The 27,172-nt window shown below is 40.4% G+C and overlaps 1 protein-coding gene across 6 annotated transcripts in view; it reads left to right on the top strand.

The window, feature by feature from the left end:
- The window catches only part of ccdc162 (coiled-coil domain containing 162), a 91,593-nt gene that overhangs the window by 20,408 nt on the left and 44,013 nt on the right, over positions 1–27,172 (top strand). For all 6 annotated transcript variants that reach the window (XM_062969013.1, XM_062969011.1, XM_062969014.1 and 3 more), the window contains exons 7-21: positions 2,168–2,324; positions 5,947–6,104; positions 6,969–7,118; positions 7,871–7,972; positions 9,804–9,956; positions 10,658–10,773; positions 12,661–12,790; positions 12,912–13,115; positions 17,138–17,330; positions 18,129–18,250; positions 19,661–19,861; positions 20,305–20,426; positions 21,225–21,453; positions 23,722–23,927; positions 25,963–26,118. In XM_062969013.1, coding sequence (XP_062825083.1) covers positions 2,168–2,324; positions 5,947–6,104; positions 6,969–7,118; positions 7,871–7,972; positions 9,804–9,956; positions 10,658–10,773; positions 12,661–12,790; positions 12,912–13,115; positions 17,138–17,330; positions 18,129–18,250; positions 19,661–19,861; positions 20,305–20,426; positions 21,225–21,453; positions 23,722–23,927; positions 25,963–26,118 — 2,399 coding nt within the window. The remainder of the gene's footprint in view (positions 1–2,167; positions 2,325–5,946; positions 6,105–6,968; positions 7,119–7,870; positions 7,973–9,803; positions 9,957–10,657; positions 10,774–12,660; positions 12,791–12,911; positions 13,116–17,137; positions 17,331–18,128; positions 18,251–19,660; positions 19,862–20,304; positions 20,427–21,224; positions 21,454–23,721; positions 23,928–25,962; positions 26,119–27,172) is intronic.

Here is a 27,172-nt window from a genome sequence, read left to right as displayed (position 1 = left end):
AAGATGAATTTCAGGATGATGGCATGGGGATGGGAATTATGCAGGCTGATTCAGAGGCTTGAGAAATGCAGCTTGAGCAGAATGAACTCTTGACTCAGCCGGCCATAGATAACAGCCAGGATGACATTCCCATGGGAATTAATGAGCCGGAGATGTCTCAAGCCCCAGTTCAGGTGAGATAACGAGGTACCCGACCTTGAAGGGGCACCATCATTATCTAGGGCTGATTGTTTGTTATAAAAAGGAATGTCTCAGCCTTGTTGGAGTGTAAGGTTGGCTGGGAAGTGAGAGGGCCTCTGAAGGAAAGAGAAATGCATTCTTGGGTTACTTTTAAAACTGTGTTTTGAGACAGATTTTTGTCAAAGCAAATTCTCGCTTCATCTGAGTGGATGTTCCTGCTTCCTGCCTTAGAGAAGTCTCCTGTTCCTGGATCTTTATCATCTTTGGGTCTATGTTCTTTTGGATTTATTGTTTACTGTTTTGCCTATGGACTATTGGATTCATTGGCTCTGGTTTGGCTTACAAACTATTGGATTTTTATTGACTCTTTTACAGCAACTTTGGAAACTTAGATATGCCTGCTTTGATTTATATATATTTGCTTTTGCTCAATAAAACTACAAAAGACTTCCTTCTGTGTGTGACTTGGTGTCCATAGCAAGGTGAACTATTCTGCGGTGCGACACTCTCCTGCCTCCTTTCTGATATTGCTGTGTGTGGGGGTTTAATTACAAATAATTCAGTCAGAGTAATGTTACCAGCTACAAAACAGATAATGACCTCACGGCTCCAGATATACCTCTATATCACCTCACCCACATGTGGCATCATCAGAACCTTCTGTAGGAAACAAGCAGTGATATTCTTAACTTGTTTCATGAAAATAAAGAGTTGTCAATATTTTCTGGAAGTAGCAAAGCCAAAGCTTCTCCTATAAATGTCAAAACTCCAAAACATGCAGAATGTGAATCCCCATGATTTGAAATTTTGAAAGAAGGCCTGAAATCCCCATCCATTCCCATTAGTATAACCTCTATTTTCATGAGAGATATGTTATTGGACATCACATGGATATAAGAAATCCCAGATAATAGCAAACTATTGCAATGAAGGATTTCTGCCCAAACTGTTGTAGATCAACCTGTGTTACCTATGTTAGTGCCTGACATCAATGAGGTTTCTGGGCCTGGGCCTGTGTCTGATTGCAATGGGGTTGATGGTCTTGACCTTGCCTTAGAGCCAGAGGCTTCTTCAGAACAGAGAATAGAGTCACAAGGCCAAATTTTTGAAAGGGGCCGCTTTTTTGAGGGAGATTCTTGAGATACAGATGCAGCTGCAGAGGGTAATGAGCTGGCAGATAGGAGGCAAGACTTTTGTAAACAGAGAATTCCCAGCTTCTTTGTCAGCAGTTTGTCTTAGAGAAAAAAAGAGCAGAAAAATTATCTGCTGAGAAAGTGAAAGAAATGTATTTTTCTCAGGGGAGGAGGTTTTTTAAGGCAAAGGGAAAAGTCTGTTACTTCATTCGGGTCAATGTTGGTACTTCAAGTCAGTCATTCCTGTTCATGCTTTAAGTTTCCTATATGGGTTATGATTCATGGTTCCTGTCATGCCAAGTTTTGCTCTTTGAATCCAAGTGTATTCTTTCCTGGCTCCAGTTTACCAAGTTCGTGCCTTGTGTTTTTGGATTTTACAACCTTATACCTTGTGATTTATTCCTGCACCCTGGAAGTGGTGGACTATTGCTGATATTTTGAAGAAACCTTTTGAGACTTTACCTTTTAATCCTTTTTATTGCTTGGCTTTTATATATATTCTTCAATAAACTGCTTGCTGATATATTCACTAGGTGTAGTGTCTTATGGTCAGAGAGATGTAGTTCTAGAATACAACACGAATAATGCCATACAGTTGCCCTGGGAGAACTACAAAATGCTTAGAAAGGACATATGTTGATGAACATAAATAAATTAAACCAGATATTGGCCCCATTGATATGGGGATAGCACTGTACTACAGTTGCCATAGGTTTTTTTCATGGATTGGGGGTGGGGAACATAAGAGTTAGGCTTGCTCGGTTCCTCAGTGGCACTTGGTACTTGTTCTTTGATCCTTTCTGTGCTTTCAAGACAAGCAATGCCTGTGACATATCTGTGTTCATATCTTGTAGGCACTCCAGTACCTGCCTGTCTCTCACAGGACAGAAGTGTCTGTTGACAGACAACAATCCTGGAATGAGGAGGATGCTTTCAAGACTTTCAACAAAACGGAATTCTTATCGTCCAATATTCAGCTCTTTGTCAGGCCTTGCACATCTGTGCCACATGGTAAGAAATAATTTAATTTACATGCCTTACTCACCTGGATGCACTCCAGCTGCATTGAACTACAATCCTCACCACCCTCAATGGCCATTCAAGTAAAAAAAAATGGTGTCAGTGGAGGTCCAGGCCATTTAGAGAGTATTCTTTTGTGCCAGGCGGTCATTTTCATCACAATAACTCTGTAATTGTTGTGCAAGGTCTTTGTATTTTTCTAGTTACAATTTCTACTCTAAGCAGAGCTTGGAAAAATACCTTTTGGATTGCCACTCCTAGAATTGTCCAATCAACACCCCACGTCTCATGCTACCTTGGGGATTCTGGGCTGTGTAGTCCAAAAGGTAACTTTTTGGAAATCTCTATTGTACAAAACTGCAGTACTGGTTCTGGGGAAAGTGGGTTTGCCCCACTTATCTCCTCTCCTCCCTTTGGCTAAATGGTGGGTGCTGTGCAGTTTGTGTCTGTGTGATATTACAACTAATTTGACTTTTGGTGACTTTTAGTGCAGGAACTCTCTCTCTTCCTTGAAAAGAAGCTAAGGTCATTTCAGGATAGTAGCTGTAGGGGAATATGTAGACTACTCTGTCTGCATCTGGCTATTAACTTTGCAGGGAAAATGGGTTTTTATGGGGACAGAGAGCTAATCAAGATGATTTGTTGCTTTGCTGTTTGCTTTCAGTAACACGTTATCCAGAACCATTTGTTTTAAAGATATTAAATAAAGTCTATCTTCATCTGCTATATAGATCTAAGCTGGATTGATTAAACAGGAAAAATGATTAAGTAAAACATTAAAGGCAATGATAGAGCAAAGTGTAAGATAGGAACACAGATGGCCCATTACTGCCAAGTAATAAGGTAATAAATTAGATTACATATAACTCTACAAACCCTCATGAGCTTTATTGAACTTTAGCAAGTTGTTGCATAGTGATTAAAATTCTTAGTGTGTCAATAAAGGGTTGTGCAAAAGGACATTTGTGACAGTTAATTATATAGTATATATAAGGGTTTTGAAGTGTAACTTGAAAAAGCCTCTCTGCAGAAGTTTATGTGGGGGGAAAAAGGTCCAGCACACCATCAGGTGGGAGGGTGAGGAGTGCCAGGTCAAGGACAGGGTACAGTGATGGCGGCTAAAGTTTGGTGTTTTGGATGGCTTCCTTAAAGCCCCAAGATAAAGTGCTGCCTACATGTGCTTGTAGGATGCTGTCCTATTAACCGTTGTGGAAAATTATTCCTCTTCTGCTGTTTTGACATAAAGGTAAAGGTAAAAGTTTTCCCCTGACATTAAATTTAGTCATGTCCAGCTCTGGGGGTTGGTGCCCATCTCCATTTCTAAGCCGAGGAGCCGGCGTTGTCCGTAGACACCCCCAAGGTCATGTGGCCGGTATGACTACATGGAGCGCTGTTACCCTCCTGTCGGAGTGGTACCTATTGATCTACTCACATGTGCATGGTTTCAAACTGCTAGGTTGGCAGAATAATAATAATAATAATAATAATAATAATAATAATAATAATAATAATAATAATACTTTATTTATACCCCGCCGCCATCTCCCCAGCGGGGACTCGGGGCGGCTAACATGGGGCCATGCCCAGAGCAATACAGTATAATAAAATATAAAAACAGCATGTCATAGCATAATTAAAAGTAATACAATAGATAATAATAAACACCACATCAAGGAATCAAGAAACAGTAAAACAAGAGCAGGCCGCATGAACACAAAGATGGAGTGAGAGGGACAGAGGGGTACTCCAATGTGGACAGGGACATATGAAAGTGGGGCAGTTTAGAGGATAGATGTTCGGGGGGGATGAACACAGAAATATATAACAGAAATTACTCACCGAAAGCACAGCGAAAGAGCCATGTTTTCAGGTCTTTCCTAAAAGCTAACAAAGTGGGAGCTTGCCTGATTTCAGTAGGCAGTGAGTTCCATAGTCGGGGGGCCGCAGCAGAAAAGGCCCTCTCCCTTGTACTCACAAGGCGGGCCTGGGATATAGACAGTGGTGATAAAAGGGCCTCCCCGGATGATCGTAAAGATCGGGCAGGTTTATGGAGGGAGATACGGTCACGGAGGTAGGTGGGTCCCAAACCGTTTAGGGCTTTATAGATGATGGTCTGCACCTTGAATTGGGACCGGAAGATGAACGGCAGCCAGTGGAGCTCCTTAAACAAGGGAGTGGATCTCTCCCTGTAACTTGCCCCCGTTATTAATCTGGCAGCCGAGCGTTGGACCAATTGTAATTTCCGGGCCGTCTTCAAGGGAAGCCCCACGTAGAGCGCATTACAGTAGTCCAGTCTAGAGGTAACTAAGGCATGGACCACCGTGATCAAGTCAGACTGCACGAGGTATGGTCGCAGTTGGTGCACAAGTTTGAGTTGTGCAAAGGCCCTCCCGGCCACTACCGACACCTGTGCTTCAAGCGTCAACGCTGAATCCAGGAGGACCCCCAAACTGCGGACCTGTGGTTTCAGGAGGAGTGCAACCCCATCCAGCACAGGTTGCCACAGGTTGCTGGGGCTAACAGCAGGAGCTCACCCTGCTCCCTGGATTTGAACCACCGACCTTTCAGTCAGCAAGTTCAGCAGCTCAGCAGTTTAATCCGCTGTGCCATCAGGGGCTCGCTTGACATGTATTGCTTTTTATAAATATGGAGATCTGTAAACCAAAGGTTGGGAAACCAAGCCTTACGTTTAGCTTGGAGGGGAAAAGGCAGAGGTGTAATATAATAACCCTTTAAATATCTGAGGGAAGTTATGTATATGATAGAGTCTGCATGTTTTCTGATGCTGCAGAGAACATGAACAAATGGATTCAAATTACAAGAAAAAAGATTCCACCTAAACATTAGAAAGTACTCTCAGCTCTTCCTTTTACTAGAATACTTTCTAGTGAGCTCCCATCTGTCAGCCCCAGTTTCCCATGCAGAGACTTGAGAGAAGCCTCCCACAGGATGGTAACACATCTGGGCATCTCCTGAGCAACATCTCTGTAAACGGCTGACTCTCTTACACCAAAAGCAACTTGCTTGCTTCTGACACGATAAAAAAATTGACAGTACTGTACTTTTTTTTTTTTACTGTGTGAGCTGCTCAACAATTTTTGTAAACAGAGATTGAATAACTATTTTTCCAGAGTTCTTTAATTGGGTCTTTCTCCATGGCAGGGCGTTGGACTAGATGGCGCTTGTGGTCTCTTCCAAGTTTATGATTCTATGGTCTTTAGTGAAAGCTGTGTTTGCACTTCCTAGTTCACTACCTGCAAAACCCTCTCCAAAGTGACCCCAATTCCATGAAGAGAAACAAACTGGAGTGGCAGTTGTATTTCATTTTATCAGTGTAAAGGAGGCAATGCATGCCAGATGCTTCAAGCTTAGCTCAGGATAGTACGTCCATCACACACAAGTTTGTCCTCTCGCAGACTTGGAATGGTTTGAGATGCCATGGAATGGGAAGGTGTTTTACTCTGCCTGGTAGTGGGACTGTCCTTGAACAGATGTCTGATGCCCAAAGCACCCATAGCTGTTTTTAAAAACATGTTTCAGGAACTTATGCCTCCTATGGCTTCACCGTGTGTAATTATTCTTGTGGTGTTTGCATGATTCTGCCCTCTTCCAGGACACTCATCAAAGGAAGCTGCCTCTGCACTTCCCCAACACAATGCAGAAATTGAAGACCTGAAGCCCCAACTCAGACTTTTGCTTTCTCAGTTTGGTATCAGCTATGATGTAGAAGACCTCAGGCATTCTGCTAGTGAGATGGAACTTCTTTCCATGGTAATTTAAATTTCATATTATTTATGCCAACAAAATGCAATAGTGTTTGTGAATCGTGTTCAGTGCTACCTGTAAGGCCTGAATTGACTCTCCGTTTTCTAACACTTAGCATATGATCAGATTCCCATCTTGCATACTTGCATACTATACCAAAGACAAGTACTTCGTTCACTACCAATCCCAAGCAGTAATATTTTTGTTTCTAGTTGTATAGTAAGAGCAGTAATAAATATCTCTAGAGAAAGAAATCTTTTGATAGGATACGAACTTGCTTTATATGATTGACTGACTGTTTTGTCTTCTACATGCTGTTTTGACTTACTGTCACTGCAAATCAGTCCAAAACTGTCAAGTACTTCAACATCAATAAATATTAACAAACTTCTCTTTTGGTAAGGACAATCTAAGAGTTTTGATCTAAATCCAATTGCTAGTTCTAATTATTGTTTTTTTCCCCAGTGAAAGTATAGCTGAGTGATAAATCAACACCCATTAATTTAGTTCAAGGGTGGACAAAGTGTGTCCCTCTAGATGTTGTTGATCTGTAACTCCATATGGCTCTTGCTGATAGAAGTACAATCTGACAACATATGGAGAGTTGCACAATTACTCCCCCACCCTTGATTTAAATTAGATTCAGGCTTCAAGTACAATTAATATTAGTTTTAAATCAACAATTGTCTGCTAAGTAGAAATTATAAGTGTAAATAGCATTTTCTGCCTTCACAGTAATGATGCTACATGAAATAAATAGATTCTGTTTCAGAAACTCTTATATAAACATGGATTAACACTTCCAGTGTCCAGTGGGCATGTGTGTTCTGATTTCTGTAATCTGATGAGCTTTTTTTTTGAGGCACTTAGGTCTTGCAAAAGTTTAGAAGCATTTTCAGTGAGCAACAGACCATGAGAACTTTTCCTGTTTATGATGCTGCAAATCCAGGACTGGAGAGCTGGGGTATGAATCCTAAAATGGCATTGAAAAAGAGAGCCAACTGGATTCCTTTTAAAAAGGTAAAAACAACAGAGTCTGGTGTGTTGATGCATTTCTGTGATCACACTTTAGGAAACTGTCAATAGACTTCCCACTTCCCAAATTTCAGTGACAAATGATTGAGTTCTTCATCTTAAGCTGAAGACTGGAAGGCACAGAGAAACAATAAGACAATACCAATCAGCTGTATAGTGGGAAGATGGGAAAATGCCCACCTAGTCATTTTTTTTGCAAAGTATTCAAGTACACTTGCATTTGAAATCTACAGGCTGCAAGGTTTCCTGTCCTATCTCCCCGCATAACTCCTTTTTGAACACACAACAATCTACCAGCAGAAGACTGATAATCTTCACTAAGGATGGGTATCTTGTTGACATTCAAATGTTGTTGGGTTGCAGTTCTCATTATTTTTCATTTTTCACTATTGTCTATGTTGCCTGGGGCTGATTGGAGTTGTAGTCTTCACCAGGAGGGCCACTAGTTCCCCCACTATTGGTTGCCACTGACCACCGTTGCTGGATTGGGGTCAGGAATGTACTTTCCATGGCATTCTTGTGTGTTTCAGTTCCACATGCATAAGGTCCTTTGTACTAGTTATTCAAGGAGCTGGTGCAAGGCTGACATCCAGACTTTTGTGGGTTAGGCAGCTGCACAAGAAGCCATTGCAATACTTTTATTCAATGGGGTTATCCGGTACAACTGCATTATCTTGAGTAATGTTCATATATGCATGTGCCATTTTCTTTTACATGTCTGTCCTTTGTGTTTGCAGATTAAAGCTAAACAAGATCCATGGCAACAAAAACTACTAATGAAATTGAAACAATGGAAAAAGGTGGATGAAATGCTGCTCATTCAGTCAAACCTTTTAAAGGTAAACAGGACCAAAACAGTTTACAATGTTCAACCATATCTAAGGATGCATTTCTACTGACCAGTGTAGTCCAGTGTAAATCTTGACCAGACCAGGATTTATCAGGTATGTACCAAATCTAGAGTCCGCTTGCTTCTCGTCTTCTTCCTTCATGAATGTCCCATTCTGGTGGCAACATAGGAATGATCCATCTTTTCCCCCTGCACTGGTGTGTGCAGGGAAAAGGTAAGGGCACTAGTGTCAACTATGGACAGTGGATCAGTCTGAATTAGACCTGATACTGCTGTTTAGACCAGGAATGGGAAACTTTCGACCCTCCAGGTGTTTTGGACTTGAACTCCCACAACAACCTACTGGCTGTTAGGAAGTTGAAGTCCAAAACACCTGGACGGCCGAAGTTTGTCCATGCCTGGTTTAGACTGACCCCATGCTTTGGGATATGCCAAGGTTTTCAGTCAAGTTGGTTTTAAAAAAAAACACTGCTGTACTTACCAGAAGTTGATATGTGTCATGAAGACAGACAGCAATCTATTCAGGGTGAGCCTGAGGTTTTGGACTTGTGCAGACCAACTCTAATATAATTGACTGAAAAAGAATCGTACAGCCACTTACAGTACTCTGAAAAATCTCTTCACTCAGGACTTGGGTTTTTTTCATGTCAGGAGTGACTTGAGAAACTTTAAGTTGCTTCTGTTGTGAGAGAATTGGCCATCTGCAAGGACATTGCCCAGGGGATGCCCAGATATTTGATGTTTTACCATTCTTGTGGGAGTCTTCTCTCATGTCCCCACATTGTGAGCTGGAGCTGACAGGGGGAGCTCACTAGCTCTCCCCGGATTTGAACCACCGACCTGTTGGTCAGCAAGTTCTGTCGGCACAAAGGTTTTAACCCATTGTGCCTCTGAGAACTCTGGTGACTTGGTGAGACATCCTTTTCAAATTTTCTATGTCTCTCATATCATGTTTTAGCAATATTGAAATTCTCTATTAAAGCTTTCATTGGCTTTAAAGCTTTTAAAATAAATAAATAAATAAAAACACTACTAAATTAAACCCAACTCAAATTACTGAGACTTGGTTCCTTGAAAACCAATAGAGAGCTAAAATTAAGCCTAAGTCCCATTCATTGTGGTCATTCATTGTGGTGAACAGACTATGGATGTCTGTCTCCAGTCTATTGTCTTTGGTATAAAAAGCAAACACTTCTCTATTACTTGTGTTAATGTTTTACCTTCAGTAATCTGTTTATAGACATTCCCATACTGGAGTTACTTTCTGGAAGCTGTTTCCCCATTTTATTATCCCATTTCTTTTTGGGTGTTGTCCTCCAAAGTAGAAGGCAGTGCTAGACAATCTGTGACCCTTCTCCTAATTTCAAAGGCTTTCTGGAAGTGTTCTCTTCAAACCTCTAATGATAATCTCACTCCATGGGCAGCCTACTGGTTAGGAAGAGAAGGGAAACGTGTGTGTGTGTAAGAAAGAAAGAGACTCTTCTTACTTGTGGTTGTGGTTGCACCCACTACAAATGTCAGTATTGTCTGCTAGAAGATTGCTGACCCAAAAAGTTTAACAGAAAAAATAGGGAAAAATGGTGCCTTCACCTGGGAAATGCACAAAATGTAGAGGCTTGGGCCTTACCAAAATAGAATAAGCTTTGGGAAAATGAGATCCTAAATAAAATACAGTGTTTTCAGTTTTCTATCTAGGGCTATTTCACCATGCTTCCTGATGTCATGAGAGGGTAAACTTGCCAGATTACATATGAAACAATGTAGTCTCTGATATGAACTCTTTTTTTGGTGAACCATGATACATTGTTGTAACCAATTAGGTTTCCAATTTGGAGTGGGTCATGGAGACTCTCCAAGAGCAAGCGGCAGCAGTACTACAACCGAAGCAAAGTACATCAGCTTTTATGACTTTTAATTCACATCAATATGATCAAATCTGGGAAAATGTTTATCACAATCCGGAATTCCACCAGGTAACAGCAAGGGGAGTTTCATTTGAAATTTGTGTGGGTCCCTGTAGGATTTCTACATGCTACTTTGAGAATGAATTTTCTGAAATGGAAATGGGAACTGCAATGCAGGGTAAAGTTCTGATATTGTCATTGAGATGTTTAGTGAACTGTATGAAACCACTGTCCTCTATTATCTTGAAGTTACTGCAGTTTGTTCCACAGTTGTCTGAAGTGATAAAAAGCATTGGCTGATCCTGAATGCATATCTTTTAACAACCAAGAGTTGTGAAACAATGCAGATTACTATCTGTAAGTTTTTTTACTCAATGACTATTGAGTATCAGGTTTGGGGCCAGGCCATCAATCTTGAAAAGTCACTCTTTGAGATCACAATGTTAAATATTCCCTTTGCATATACTGTAATTCATGATGTTATTGATAATGCATGTAAAACTTATACCCAACTGACCTGTTTTCTAAGAGATTTCCTTCTGCTTTCCTTTTTTTGGTTCTTTGATTGTTTTGACAGAGTAAGAGATTCTTAGTCCTTTTAAAAGGTTATCTCAGTGTATGAAAATGTTAATACTTTGAGTTAAATCCATGAAAAATTCACAAAACTGTTCCCCAGCTCAGATAGTTTTACATTTATATATCACTGAAACATGAAAAGCTTGTGTTAAGGAAATGTTGGGCCATAATACTTAATCCTTAAATATGGGTAGGAACTACAAGCAAATGGCGATGATGAAAATCCTGCCACTGCAACTAATGATCAAGGGATGGAAAATAGCTGTCTGAAGAAGGGCTCTAGATTTTCAGGAAAGAAGAAAGACACAAGGTGAAACTAATATTGTTGGTTCTTTTTTCATTGTGCTTGTCTTTTATGCTTAAAAGTGTATGTGTAGCATGTGTAGACAGAAAAATATATACGGCAAAATGTATGAGTACAGCATGCTACTTATCTAATAAGAACAGCAGAAACTCAGGGTTCCTCAGTGGCATATTTTGCTTGTTGATATAGATACATATCTTTAGGGTAATGAAGAACATACCTAGGAATGTCACTCAATGTGATAGTCCCCATCTGATGAGAGTTTATCTTGGGGCTTTATCACATGAGGCAAGTAAATCACAATTTCAACAGGATAACAGTGGGACTTATGACATCGTTCCTCTTCTGTTGTTCTTTCAGTGGGAGACTGCTGGAATGTTTTCCTTTAACAAAAGCAGGTTAACATCAGATTATCTGTGTTTGTAAAAGAAAGACTTTCCATATTGGCTTCCACTAAGAGAATCACAGAAAAGGAACGGCTTCATGTAATGAGGTCCAGGCAAAGACACTGCTGTAATTGCGGTTTACCTACTTTGTGTGATAAACTCCTTGGTCTGCGAACACCCATGCTATAAAAGCTTATGTAATGAGAATGCATTCACTTTTACTTTTCTAAGGTTAAAATTAGATATTAAAATAATACTTTAATAGCTGTCTGGCTCCCCTCCCACACTGGGATTTCCTCAGAGTGCTCCAGAAGTCACACTTGTTGATTCTGACTGTGTTTACATACAAGAAAGCCAAGTGACCAACCACAAAACAAAGCATGCTAAAATACAAGATGCATTATTAGGAAAACCATGTGCTATAACAGACAGTAACTTTCCATCACCAGAAAGAGCTCCTATTTCTTTCACTTTGTCTAGTATAGTGGTTCTCAGCCTGTTGGTCCCCATGTGTTTTGGCCTACAACTTCCAGAAATCCCAGACAGTTTACCAGCTGTTAGGATTTCTGGGAGTTGAAGACCAAAACCCCTGGGGACCCACAGGTTGAGAACCACTGGGCTAGTATATGAATCATTCTTTCTCATATCCTAATGCCTACCGGGAAGTGAGCTGTATGTCTCACCTGCTTCAGGAATTTAGGGGAAATAGTTATGGATAGAGACAGGAAAGAACAGGGCGGGAAATGAGGGAGTGTTACATGCTGTGAAAAGATAAAGGTACTTTCTCTGAATTGAAATATCTTAACCATAACTGGGATGTGTAGACAGGGCCGTAGCCAGAAAAAAATTTCAGGAGGGGTTTTGAAAATTTCGGGGGGGGGGGGGGGGTTGAACCCCTAGCACACACCTCTCCCCGCTACAAACCTGTCAATATCTGCTTGAAATAGTGCCTGGAGGAACTCTTAATGTTTTGTGTCTCATAGACTTAGCATGGGAATTTGGTTAACCAGTTAAAATTCATGAGCAAACCAGGTTTTTTTTTAATAATCTGAAAATTTTGGGGGGGGGGGGGGTTGAACCCCTAAAACCGCCCCCTCGCTACAGGCCTGTGTGTAGAGATTTAGTGCCTTAAATGAGTGCATTGTATTTATATGTGATTGAATATTGTTGTTGTTGTGAGGTTTTCTTGGCAAGATTTGAGCAGAAGAAGTTTCTCTTACTTTCTTTTGGTCTCCCAGTGTCCTAATGCATCATCTTACCAACTAGATCAACAACATAGATGTTCCTTATTTACCGCTTACCACCTAAAATGTGACTGAATCAATATATTTCCTCTTCCTTTGTAAATTTGATGCTGGTGCAGAGTTTTCTGTGTAAGTAACCTCAGTAGGGAGTTCACATCTAGAAAACAAATATAAAGAGATTATTTAATTTAGATGTGTCTTAAAATCTGTTTGAGGAGCAGTGATTAATTAAATTTCTCCTTCTTGGAAAAAACAATATATAGTTATACAACCACTTTGCGGCTGCTGGGGCTAGATGAGGACGTGGAGGCCAGTGCCAAGGACCTTGTCTCAAGAAAAGGAGCCTATTTATCTCTCCTTTATTTGCAGCACTTGAGGATTCGGGAACTGCAGGTAAAAAAAAAGGAAGGAAATCTTGAAAACTTACGATTCAAGGTTATATTGCCTTCCTACTTGTGGTGGTTGTTATGGTTGTTTTAATTTATACATGTTATTGCTGTCCAATTTGTACCAGAGAATTTGCTTGGGAATCCTCAACTACTTCAGATCCATAGAAAGAACACTAACAATCAACACTTCAGGCCTTGCCTTGAATGCTGGCCATTTGGCTTCCACAGCTGAAGACTCCTGTTGGGTAAATGCAGCCAAGGGGGGCATTGGTGCCTTTGGTGGGCTTGACTCACACTCCTATGTGCATTATACGCCAGCAGACTATAAGGTGAGATAATTTGTCACAGAACATCTGCTTAGTATACACAGTGTATTAAAGTACAAGACCACATCAAGGTCTTTATGGGAATTCTCAGTCTTATTTCAAAGGGAATGGGCTTGGCTCTATTTGTGACATGCTCTGTTTAATCAAGCTGACAAAGTATGGTGTGAAAATTCAAGGCTGTTTTCTTTGGGGAAGTTCATCTGGCTGCTCCTTATCCAATTCTAAGCTGCCCTTTCTTAACTGCTAGGCAAGAATATAAAACACAAGCACTACAAAATTCCCTTCCCCAACCCATATTTTTGGAATATAGTAAAGGTAAAGGTTTTCCCCTGACATCAGGTCTAGTTTTGTCCAACTCTGGGGGATGGTGTATCTCAATTTCTAAGCTGAAGAGCCGGTGTTGTCCGTGGACACCTCCAAGGTCATGTGGCCGGCATGACTGAATGGAGTGCCGTTACCTTCCCCCCGGAGCAGGACCTATTGATCTACTCACATTTGCATGTGTTTGAACTGCTAGGTTGGCAGAAGCTGGGGCTAACAGCAGGAGCTCACTCCACTCCCCAGATTCAAACCACCGACCTTTCATTCAGCAAGTTCAGCAGCTCAGCAGTTTAACCCACTACGCTATTGGGGGCTCTATAATTTGGAATATAGACAGTGGAAATGCTTTGCCCTTGTACCTTAATGGTCCAGCAATCCCAATAGGGCTTGATCTTTAGAAATTATACTTTGAATTGCAGCATGATTTTACAGATTAAGCAAGTCTGTAGCATTCTAATTTTACATTGAATTAGAAACGTCTTTCACTGAGGACAAAGAGAGCTGAAGAACGAAAGGAGTCCATACGTGCATGCAAAGCATATCAGAACACCGTTGCATGGGGTGCCAATTTGCAGCCCCTTTTCCCCAAATTGAAGATGGGGTTTTCTAACCTTTAGAGATTAGGAACCCAACAGTAATACAGGATTACTATAATGTCAAAACTTTAGAAGGCCCTTGTAAATAATCTGAATGAGGAGAGTTTTGCTCAATATATAATTCAAAACAAGCAACTTCCAAAACAAGGAGTTCCAGCAGGTACGCTGACTTGAGATTTTACACTGTTTTCTTACATCTCTTTTTGTCCGAATCTTTGTGTAAATTACACTATGGGTAACATGATTTTTGTTCCTGGGTTATAAATATCATTTCTTAATTGGCTCTATCATAAAAACATGGAGAAGGTTTATTAAACTGCAAAATTGTTGTTTTTGTGAGACATCCAGCAGCACATTTTGCAATAGTTTTAATGATTAATTTTAAACTTACATCTTATATTTAATCTCTGTTTTGTGTATTTTAATATGTAATTTGTAGAAATATGTTTCAATATGTGTATTTTAAAGACTGTTTCAGGTGAATATGTGTTTTAACAATACTAAAACCCATCATGAGGAGAGGCGGGCAAGAAATACTACTACTTCTACTTCCTCCTCCTCCTCCTCCTCCTCCTCCTCCTCCTCCTCCTCCTCCCCCTCCCCTCCCCCTCCCTCTCCTCCTCCTCCTCCTCCTCCTCCTCCTCCTCCTCTTCTTCTTCTTCTTCTTCTTCTTCTTCTTCTTCTTCTTCTTCTTCTTCTTCTAGTTTTTCAACGAATATCTCATAAAGCAATGGTTCTCAGCCTATGGGTCCCCAGATGTTTTGGCCTTCAACTCACCAAAATCCTTATAAACTGGTTGGGATTTCTGGGAGTTGTAAGCCAAAACATCTGGGGACCCACAGGTTGAGAACCATTGTCATAGAGTCTCAACCAATTCAACATAGTTTGTGGCAGCCACAAAAACAAATTTTCTGCAGTATAACAAATCCTTTCAAAGTAAGTACCACACAATTAAATAGGGATAACACTTTTAAACCAGGAACCAATTTTTCCCCTAAATTTTGTTGCATGCCCTTTTTACCAAAGTCCCAGTAGCTGACACCCTCACACTAATCAAACAAAACTTCCCAGAAGACATCACAGCCCTGTTTCACCATTGCCTCACCACTAGCTACTTTCAGTGGGACACTGGATTCTATGAACAGAAGGATGGAGTGGCCATGGGGAGCCCTCTCAGCCCAGTAGTAGCAAATTTCTATATGGAATACTTTGAAAAACAGGCCCTAGAAACAGCACCAAAAAAGCCAACTGTTTGGTTCAGATACGTAGATGACACCTTCACGATTTGGAGCCATGGAGAGGAAGAACTCAGCAAGTTCCTGGACCATCTTAACAGCATCCACCCAAACATCCAATTCACCATGGAAAAAGAAAAGGAAGGAAAACTGCCATTTCTAGATGTTCTGGTCATCCGCAAACCCAATCAACAATTGGGCCACACAGTTTACAGAAAACCTACACACACAGATAGATACCTTCATAAAAACTCCAACCATCACCCAAGTCAAAAAAGGAGCACAATCAAAGCCCTGACAGACCGTGCACAAAGAATCTGCGAACCTCACCTCCTCCAAGGTGAACTCAACCACCTAAACTGGGCTCTACAGGCCAATGGATACTCCACCACAGACATCAGAAGAGCTGCAAGGCCAAGAACAAGCCATGAGAGTCAAGACAAAGATCCACCCAGAGGAAAGGTGTTCTTACCATACATCAAGGGAACTACTGACCGCATAGGGAAGCTGATGAAGAAGCACAACCTACAAACCATCTACAGACCCACGAAGAAAATTCAACAAATGCTACGGTCAGCGAAGGACAAGAGGGATCCTCTCTCTTCTGCAGGAGTCTACCGGATACCATGCAGCTGTGGACAAGTCTACATAGGGACCACCAAACGCAGCGCCCAAACAAGAGTCAAAGAACATGAAAGGCACTGCAGACTAATTCAACCAGAGAAATCAGCCATAGCAGAGCATTTGATGAACCAGCCTGGACACAGAATACTATTTGAGAACACAAAAATGCTGGACCATTCTAACAACTATCATGTCAGACTACACAGAGAAGCCATTGAAATCCACAAGCATGTGGACAACTTCAACAGAAAGGAAGAAACCATGAAAATGAACAAAATCTGGCTACCAGTATTAAAAAACTCAAGAATCAGAACAGTAAATAAAAAGCAATACTCTGAAAACAGAGGATTTCCAGACATGAATCAACCTAGGGCAGTTAACGACTCTAAACAAAGGATGCCCCAGAGGCAGGAAGAAGACAGCAGATAAGCTTTTCAATGTTAAGTGATTAACTACACACATTCACACTGACCTCTCTCACCCTAGACTTTCCACAGATATATATTTACCTCTTTGCTTAGTTTTCTCCATACCTCACAACCTCTGAGGATGCCTGCCATAGATGTGGGCGAAACGTCAGGAGAGAATGCTTCTGGAACATGGCCACACAGCCCGAAAGACACACAACAACCCTGTGATCCTGGCCATGAAAGCCTTCGACAACACTTTGTTGCATGCTGTTACTGAAGAGGAGACAGGTTGCTACTCATGCACTGAAAAGAGTACCCTTTTCCTTCCATGGATGCAACTCTCATTCTGTAAATGTGGCCTCTTTCTGCTTACATGAAGAGGTTGGATGCCACTCAAAATTTCCCTGTACATTTGTGTATAAGGGTATTATGTCTACAATGTAAAAGCAATTCAGATACAAGTGTGTTCACATAAAAATAAGCAAGAAGTACTTTCACTATAACATTTACATTTCCTACATTTTGTCTTTCCATATTTGGTTATCATTCACATGTTGGCGATGTGGCAACTATAATATCTTTTCAAAAGTGTTGTTCTGTTGTGTTTTGATTTCCTGTTTTACAGACCCAAACCTGCACCCAAACCCTCCATTAGGCTCATCTTCAAACTCCTCCACTCACTATCAGTCAAGATCATTGAATTGTTTCTCATCACTAACAGAACCTTCTCCCAAATTTCTGGAGATTTGCCAAGAAGATGTGAAAAATACAAACATGTTTTAGTTAGTAGTACACTTTGTAGCCAGCTTTTATTTCTCTCTTAAAAATATGTTTTGTAGGTTCACAGTGTACAGTTCATGGAGTTTGCAGAAGTAGAAAATCATGACGACTTTTACACAGTAGAAGACTTGTACATTCACACACAGGACCAAAGGGGGGCTTTTGTAATATATGATGTAGCCCTCCAAGACCTGAAAGAGCTAGAAGAACAGCTTTTGCTTGTGGCAACCCAGTACATCGAAAGGGAAAGAGGTAAGGTGGTGGTACATTTATTATTTCTGTAATCTCTTCACTGCAACAGTGTAGAAAATGACACAGTCCAAATGTGGTCAATGGATCGAATAAGTCTATTCTCAGACCACCAATGGGATTCAGGTAGGGCTGCCAGATGTAATAAGGGCTGGGCTCCTGCACCCTTAACAGTTAACGTACAAGAGGGAATTCCAGCAAGTATTGATCACTTATCATGCAAGTGGCACCTGCGAAATGTCTTCTTCTACACAACCAATAAATGTACAGGACCCCTGTTCTATATTTCATCTGGCAACCCTAGATTGAAGGCACACATAAAGGTCACACACAGAAAACACATCTGAGATACCACACTTACAGGTGAAATGCTACCCTTCGAATCCCTTGCCACTCCCCCTCGCCTTCATGGGTGCTTCTTGTTGCAACCCGCAACTCACAGATTGGTCCTGGCTACCATCACTTACAAGAAACACTTGTTCTCTTTTCCTGTTCTGAAAGGAGGCAATTTGAATTGGCAAGATACAGTTTCAGATGGAGGTGTTGGTGGGATCTGCAGATGTCATGTTAGGGACTCCAGCTATCATCCAGACTTTGGTGAAACACTTGAAGAAACTTCTATGTGTGTTGGCTACTATTGGGCTGTGTGAAGCAGAGAGACCTTCTGCCAAATTAAAACACAGACCTTGGAGAAAGAAAGCCTACCCAGATCAATTGAGGATCCTCAGCAGTAGGTTTTGTGGCTGCTTGAATATTTGTTTCCTTGGCAATATCTGTTGTGCAATTTTTTTTATTTCCAAGGCCAGAAATCCAGCAGTAATTCCAACAAGAATTCAGGGTGGCCACATGGGTCAGTGGATCGGTTTGCAGTGCTGCTTGACCTTTGGACTTGTGAAACAGGATTCTTGGAAAATAAACGGCAGGTATACATACGTGTGAGCAGCATGTGTATGTGTGGGTGTTTGTGTGTGTATTATTGGGTATAATTGTATGTAGAACTGTACATATCTACATAGGCAAAAAGCTGTTGTTAGCATTTCACAATGGAATTTAATTCAACATCACAAAAAAACCCAGAAGGGTAGGGACTAAGTGCACAGCTTGAGGGCCACTTGGACCTAATGTTATTTATAGAGGCACAGGTGAGATCAATTGCCTGTTGTGCCTTTGATCACCTTTGGTTGATCTGCCAAGTGCATCCCTTTCTGGGCAAGACAGGCTATGGTCAGTTGCACTTGATGCTGGACAGAAGAGTCTTCATCCAATTTGCTGTCCTTTTTACATTTGTGAAGAAGCAAACTGTTCTGTTTCTTTGCAGATTTTTTCCTCCAAAGCTCTCCTCAAATTTCTATATATTTTTAAATTGAGCAATTAAAGCCAAAAGGTGGTTAGGATGTATGCCAAGGCTCTTTGCCTGCTGTACTTTTGTCAAGACCTTTATTTATTTTTAAAGTAGGGCTTTAAATGACAAGCCCCTTGAATTTTGACAGGAAGCATACTTGCAGCCATTGCAAAACTACATGGCAACATTCTCTGGAAATATGGCGTTTGTTATTGAGACCCAAAGATCTAAAGTCTGGAGACCATGTTCTGTGAAGAGCGTCTTAAATATGTGGAAGGAAGAGGGAGCAGGCTTTGTTGTTTGTTTTTTTCTTTTTGCTGCCTTGGAAACTAGGACTCAGAGCAAATGACAGGAAAGGAGATTTGAACATTAGGAAGATCTTCCTGACTGTAAGAGTTGTTCAGCAGGGGAACTCTTTGCCTCGGAGTGTGGTGGAAGCTCCTCCCTTGGAAGTTTTTTAACAGAGGCTGGATGGCCATCAGTTGGGGGTGCTTTGATTGGGCTTTTCCTGAATGGCAGGGAGTTGGACTGGATGGCCCTTGGAAGATCTCTTCCATGTCTATGATTTTAAGAGCTCTCAGACTGAGGATTGTCAACATCCCCCCTAAACTGCAAATCCCAGAATTCCATAAGGTATTCCATAATTACCATGATTACCATGATATTAAAGTGGAATAATAGTGCTATGACATTGTAATGTGATGAGGCTCTGAGTGTAGGACTGGTTCAGATATGACAAAATCTGTGTGAGTGTGTTTAACCTTTTTTTAAAAAAACTCTAAGCAACTATTTGGGCTATGGACCTGTATAGACATTTAATATAAAGAAAATGCTGGGCAAAGAACTGGCAAACTCCCAAAGTATTTATTTCAAACTTCCTAAGTATTTCTTTCATCCTGAAATAATGTTATCATTATTATATAAAATTAATAGGAAGTGGTATAAAAAATACAAAGAAATAAACTTTTCTTTGTTTTAAACATCTTTTCAGCTCCTGGATAGTTACTTTGAAGCATACCAACATGCTTTAGTTTTGGAAGAAAGATTTACTTTGGCCCAAGCAATAACCGATGTCATGTCTAGACGCTCTCGAATTGATTTCCACCTTGGATATTTTGTGAACCTCTATAAGGACGAGTGTGCTTGCCTAAGGCTTCACACACAGCTGGTGAGGGATATATTGAACCAGCAGGTGAGCAGACTTGGAGTTATGCGCAGGACAACAAACGCTCATTGCAACCGAGGTTGTACCAGGTCAGAGCTTGGTAAAGTTTATTTGGGGGAACTGAAGTTCGCAAGCTGTCCCAGTCAGCATGGCCAGTTGGGTGGGCCTTTGACAATGTTGTGTGACATGGGTAATTTTGGTACCAGTTCTCCAAGGAACTATTCAGCCATACATGTTACGATTGTAATTGAAAAACGTAATGGTCCAAGTTGCATATTATTATATGTGAATCTAATTTTCAAAACATGTACATTGTGTAAAAATATTTACCTCATTCTTGACCATTGTGCCAGCACATCACCTGTATCTACAATACTTGTAATGCCATTGATACATTATTTAAGCACGTGTCCTAAAAAATTGCAGCAATCTCTATATTTTGTAGAAAATTTTTGCCTGTTGATTTTCAGATAGATACGCAGCGTGATTATAACCATAAGATTTGGCGTGATGGACCCAAAGGTGGCATCCAAGAATTTGGTTTCCCCCCATATGTTGTTCCAAAACAATTAATTGCAGTTAATAACAGCCAGTGAGTAATATTTGTTTCTCTGCCAATATAATATAATTATAGTGACTCTATTTTAGGAAGCTCATTAAGTTCAGGTAGCTGAGTAGTTCGTAAGCAATAAGCTGCAGCATTTCTATTTCTCATGCCTAACTAAAAATTTAAAAACTAATTATTTTCCCAACACAAACATAGAAACAGGTATGCATGTAATTATTTGTATCTTACACCAGTACATATGCATGCATAATATCTGGGTTGACAATTATTCATTTCTGGTTGATAAAAATAAAGTCTCTGTAATACCAAAATTTGGGTGTTCTTTTAAAAAAAATCTACAATGACATGATTAGTCCAATTAAAAACATCACAGTTATTTCGCTGTATATGAAGTGAAGGATACCTAATAACTTTTATTTTATTCTTTGGGTTTCCTTGTTCATTATTGCTATCATTGCCATGGTGGCACAATAGGTTTGTGCTGGCTGAACTGCTGACCCTGAAGGTTGGGTTGCTGACCTGAAGGTTTCCGGTTCGAATCCATGAGACAGGGTGAGCTCCCGTCTGTCAACTCTAGCTTGTGGGGACATGAGAAAAGCCTCTCAACAGGATGATAACACATCTGCGCATCCCCTGGGTACTTTCTCTGTAGATGGCCAATTCTCTCACACCAGACTTGCCTTAAGTCGCTTCTGACATGATAAAAAATTTCTATCTTGACTATGAAGATCCTCTTGACTTTTTTTAAAAAAACAAGAGCTCCCCTCTATTTCATCATCATAAGTTTTCATCATTCTTTTATCTTTCCCCTTCTTTTTAAAGCACAGCTTTGAAGCACATCTATTTGTTGGAGTTTCACCCATCCCTTGGCCTGATATCTTTAATCCCAAAAGCTTTGGGTCATATCTTCCAAGAGTTCCAGCAAATCTGTAGGCCAAAGACAGCCCAAGAGGCAATTCAACTGGACAAGCAAGTACTTCATCTTGCTCTGGATACATGGCTGACCCTGGAAAGTCCTGGGTCTTTCTATGGCTCTCAAACACAGAAGGAAGTATGCTTGTCTTGCTCTTCAAAATTTTATGGTGAATTAATATTGTTTTGAAATAAATAACACATACTGCTATGTAATTTATATTTAATCTAGGTTAGCTTCACCATTTAGCATAGTTAGATTTCAGTTGTCACAGGAGAGCAACATTTAATGGATCTCTAACTGGGATACTTGAAAGTGATCTTTCATACAAAAAAGAAAGAAAGAAAGAAAGAAAGAAAGAAAGAAAGAAAGAAAGAAAGAAAGAAAGAAAGAAAAGAAAGAAAGAAAGAAAGAAACTGATTTCTGTAGTATGCAAAAAACTCTCCTCCTTGCCAGAACTATTTCACCTCTATTTTGCTATAAAAGCAAAAAAGAAAAAAGGACCTAGCACCGATGGGAATTGCTGCCCAACATGTTCACTACCCTTGCTCAGAAGTCATGTTACCACAAAGTACTTCCTGTTGCAGAACTCAATCAGTGTAGTAAGTGTTTCTTCACTGGTACTATTGGTTTAACATTTACACAAATGACCAGCCACTGCCAGAAGGGACAGAGAGTTTCATCTATGCTGATGATTGTGCCATCACCGTTCAAACAGGGAGCTTTGAAATGATTGAACAGAAGCACTCCAAAGCGTTAGGTTCTCTTACTGCTTGTTACATGAAAACCAGCTGATTCCTAATCCATCTAAAACACAGATGTGTGCTTTTCATTTTAAGTACAGACAAGCATCTCAAGCCCTGAGGATTATCTGGGAAGGAATCCCACTAGAGCATTGCAACACACCAAAATACCTGGGAGTCACTCTAGACTGTGCTCTGACTTACAAGAAGCACTGCCTGACTATTAAGCACAAAGTTAGTGGTAGAAATAATACCATATGAAAGCTGACTGGCACAACTTGGGGATCACAACCAGACACAGTGAAAACATCTATCCTTGCACTTTGCTACTCTGCTGCTGTGTATGCATACCCAGTGTGGAATACATTTCACCACCTTAAAACAGTGAATGTGGCTCTTAATGAGACGTGCCGCATCATCATAGATTTCTGGGCCCTACACCACTGGAACATTATCCTTCTTAGGCAGTATTGCATCACCTGACATCCATTGGGAAGTTGCAGCCTGTAATGAAAGGACCAAGGCATTGACATCCCTGGCCCAACCTCTGTTCAGATATCAGCCAGCAAGCCAATGCCTTTAATCAAGAAACAGCTTCCTAAGATCCACAGAGATATTCACAGGAACACCACAGCAAGCGAGAGTCCAAAAGTGGCAGGCTAAAACCTGGAACCTCAATGCATGGCTGATACAGATGAGAAACTCCCTCCTGGACACAGAAGACTGGGCGATGTGGAAGGCGCTGAACAGACTGCGCTCTGGCACCACGAGATGAAAAGCCAATCTTAGGAAATGAGGCTACAAAGTGGAGTCTGCGACTTGAGTGTGGAGAAGAGCAAACCACAGGCCACTTACTACAATGTGGTCTGAGTCCTGCCATATGCGCAATGGAGGACCTTCTCACAGCGATACCAGAGGCACTTGAAGTGGCTAACTTCTGGTCAAAGGAAATCTAGTATAATGACAAGTTTTTAACTTTGCTTTCATGGATAATTTGATTCCCTACTTTATGTTCCACTGTTAGTTCAAGTTTGGTCTCAGGCACATAACCGGGCTTTTTCTTTTGCTGCAGTTATTTAATTAAATGCCCAATTTCAGTTCTTTTCCTCCTCCTCCCTGCTGTCCTTCCACTCAAAATAAAGCAAAAACTGACCAGATTAGCAGGCATTTGGCCTTAAGGATGTTGACAAACTTGTTTTTCTAGCCAATTCTTCTTTACTACTGTATTTGTTTTTTATATTACCTGCTGTCTTCTGCTTGCTGCTCATTTGGTTTTAATTTTTTTAACGTTTTGTCAAGCTTTTCAGCAGAAATACATGACATCCAATTGTGTTTTATTTTAATATATATGGAACAACAGTAGAAAACAAATTCAAGCAGGTATTTCTTTATAACAGGTGCTATTGTGAGTTACATAAAAATGTTTCCAGACCTAATATTTTTCACTGATATTTTAATATAAAGCATGAAAAGGTATAAAGGATGATGTGACAAAAAGGCCCGTTTTATATATTGATAAAATAAAATGTAGTCTGACTTTCACAGAAGTATTTCCAGGTTAAGATGTAACAGTGTGACCAATTTAATGGCTGTCATAAAATCAACAACACAATTTATTGCATTCTTTGTACTGAAAGTTTATAAGTAAATGTTTCCTTGGTAGCTATTTTCAGGGGTTCTGGTTGAAGATCCGTCTCTTGTAAGGGAGATTGCTGTTTCAGCACTGAAGTCAGTAGCAAAGGAGGAACAGAATAAAGGGAATAAAGAAAAACAAATGTTAATTCTGAACATCTTCTCAAGGCTTCTTGAACTTCTAGTCCTCCGCCATCGATTGGCAGAGGCAGCAATGGAGAGTGCACAGATGGGCAGGTTAGTATTGGGGATGTAGTGTATTCTGTTGAACCCTTTATGATGGGATGGAGAAACCGTGCCCTTTTGTTGTGGATTTCATCACCCGTCACTTGTTAGTGGTCTGCATCAGGACTTATGGGACCATCCGGAGGCCCAGCCATTCCCGACTGCCGCTCTATGAGAGGCAAGCTAGGGCTTGCCCTAAACTATTTTCATGTTGGAGGGGGGGATGGGGAATACATTACTATATAGCAGAGGTCCTCAAACTTTTTAAGCCGAGGGCCGGTCCACAATCCTTCAGATTGTTGAGGGGCCGGATTATCATTTGAAAAAAAAAAATACAAACAAATTCCGATGCACACTGCACATGTCTTATCTGTAGTGCAAAAACAACAACAACAACAACAACAACAACAACAAGAACAATGAAAGAACAATACAATATTTAAAAATAAAAACAATTTTAACCAACATACATTGATCAGGATTTCAATGGGAAGTGTGGTCCTGCTTCTGGCCAATGAGATAGTCAAGTTAATTATGGTTGTTGTTGTTGTTGTTGTTGTTGTTGTTGTTGTGTGCCTACAAGTCATTTCAGACTTTGGGTGACCCTAAGTCTAAAATTTATTATTTATTTATTTACTGCATTTATTTACTACATTTGTATCACACCCTTCTGACCCCAAAGGGGACTCAGAGTGGCTTACAAATTATATGTACATACAATATATTATATTATTAGCATAGCACAATATTAGCATTATATATTACTATATTGAACTATACTACTATACTGTAATATTATTAGTAATATTATATGTAATATAGAATATATAATTAATATTATTATATGGTATTATTATTAGTGTTATATTGTATTACATTATAATATTATTATCAATATTACAATTAATATTATACTATAAAACTGAAGGCGGGGGCCAGGTAAATGACCTCGGAGGGCCGCATCCGGCCCCCGGGCCTTAGTTTGGGGACCCCTGCTATATAGTATGACCAAGGGCAAGATGGATGGTATCTTTGAAGTGACTGGCTTGACCTTGAAGAAACTGGGGGCAGCGACGGCCAACAGGAAGCTCTGAGGTAGGCTGGTCCATGAGGTCACGAAGAGTCAGAAGCGACTGAACGAATAAACAACAACAAACGAGTTCCTTATCCCCATATCTATGGTTTTACTTACCCATGTTCCAAAAAACATCCCCCTCTCCCGAATGTGTTTGTGGGTCTCTCAGGTCCTCCAGTGCAATCCTATGGTATATTTCCCTCCCAAGTGTAGTCAAAATATAGGCTTCATATAACCACAGAGGTTTTTGAAACATGTCTCCTGCAGACACAGGACTCATACTGGATGTTAATATCTGGGTTCCCTGCAACATTAGAACTCTTGTTAATGTGGATCTCTGCTCTCTTGAGTCATTCCAAGTCACTAATGACCAATATGGCTTCTTCAGCTATTACCCACTTGGTAGGGATATCTATTCCCTTCCCTCCATCATTTATCCAGGCACTATATAAAACTCCATTATCTGTACATGAATGGAGAAAATCACATCCCTCTAGTTGTACTGGGATTCCAAGTGACAATGAAAAGATTTGTTGTCTAACAATGATTGGAGGACCACATGATCACCAGCTCAAACAGTATAGCAAACAATTATTGGTTAAGGAAACAACAATAATGTATACATATTAAACGTGCTAAATAAAGTAAGGGCAGAGGGCTTCTGACACTAATGGTGGTCAGATAATTGTTGCAAAGTTAATTAATTAAGCACATAATCCAATTTTAGTCATGATTAGAATGGGCTCATTGAATCAGTGGAAATTACCTATGAGTTGATTCTTCATTCAATGATTGATTGAATAGAGATGCTCTAGTTGGGACTTGTTGTCAGGAATCTTGAATGCCATGTTAGGAGAAAGACAGAATATGAATTGAATATGTACAGTGCATACATATATGTGTCCTGAGTTTAAAAGTCATACTAAGGTATAATGATATATATATCTTAAGACGTATTCTTTTTTCTTTCAGACTGTACAAGGAATTTGCAGGAGAAATGGGTTTTGACGAGTTCCATCTGTACTTAAGACCTGTGTATTTTGAATTTGCAACTCACAATGAAAAAACAGATCAGCTTGCAGCAACATTTATTACTTCTCTTGAACACCAGGACAGTAGTGTTGATAGGTAAGACAGGGCTTTGTGGGTATTTCAGTAATGTTGTATATCACCATGTTTGACATGTCGTGCTCCAGATTAACTTGTAGTGCACTATATACCGTTTTGTATAGAACCGGGATGGCCAAAGTCCAGTTGTGGGCTATGTGCCCCTCTGGGCCAAATTAAGTCCAGGAAATGCCTTTTAAAAATACGAATAGGAAAGTGGCTTCCTGTCTCTTTCCTGGGCCTATAATGGCCCAGGATATCCCCAAAACATAGTGAAAATGACCTCACTGCCTCCATCCAGGATGTTTGGAAGTGTGTGAAGACAAACATTTAACAAAGGTTTTTGCAGAGATGCAAAACCCTCTAAGGCAGTGGTTCTCAACCTGTGAATCCCCAGGTGTTTTGACCTACAACTCCCAGAAATCCCAGCCAGTTTACCAGCTGTTAGGATTTCTGGGAATTGAAAGCCAAAACATCTGGGGACCCACAGGTTGAGAACCACTGCTCCAAGGTCTCCTGGATGTAGCCTCCTAGCCCTCCACAGTGGCTCAACCATTGTGAGCTACTTGCAATCAGTCTTACTATTTTTCAGTTAGTCTTACATTTTTTCTGATTTCAGACATTGATATAAAGAAACCGTAGACTATATTTTCATGTTTTCAAAAGTAATAATATTAAACCCAATATCATTGTTGTAATTTCACAACAGGATGCAATTAAGGAAAATTGTAGAAAAAGTATACAGTTAGAAAGTGTGCTGTGCGTAGAAAAAGAGTGCAGTGCCAGATTCAAAGGCAGTAGACTATCTCTGTATTTCCTAGGTGGCAATATACCATATGTTCATGCTGATACCTGAATATTTATTCCAGTTTAGTTATTACCTTGCTGAGGCTGGAGCTGCCAATTCTGGCCTTATGAGTAATCTTAAGAGGACAGGATATGAATGCTTTACACACATGTGAACACAGTAGAAACGGTTGCTGCTGGCACCTTTCCCAGGCAGCCTTCCAGGTCTCAGTTGTTGGGAGATACACACAGCACTTAGATGTGCTCTACCCACATGCTATGTCAGGTC

Source organism: Anolis carolinensis, chromosome 1 (genome assembly GCF_035594765.1).
Source record: "Anolis carolinensis isolate JA03-04 chromosome 1, rAnoCar3.1.pri, whole genome shotgun sequence".
NCBI lineage: Eukaryota > Metazoa > Chordata > Lepidosauria > Squamata > Dactyloidae > Anolis > Anolis carolinensis.
The sequence above is the reverse complement of the archived record's forward strand: the minus strand, read 5'-3'. Positions and strand labels throughout refer to the sequence as shown.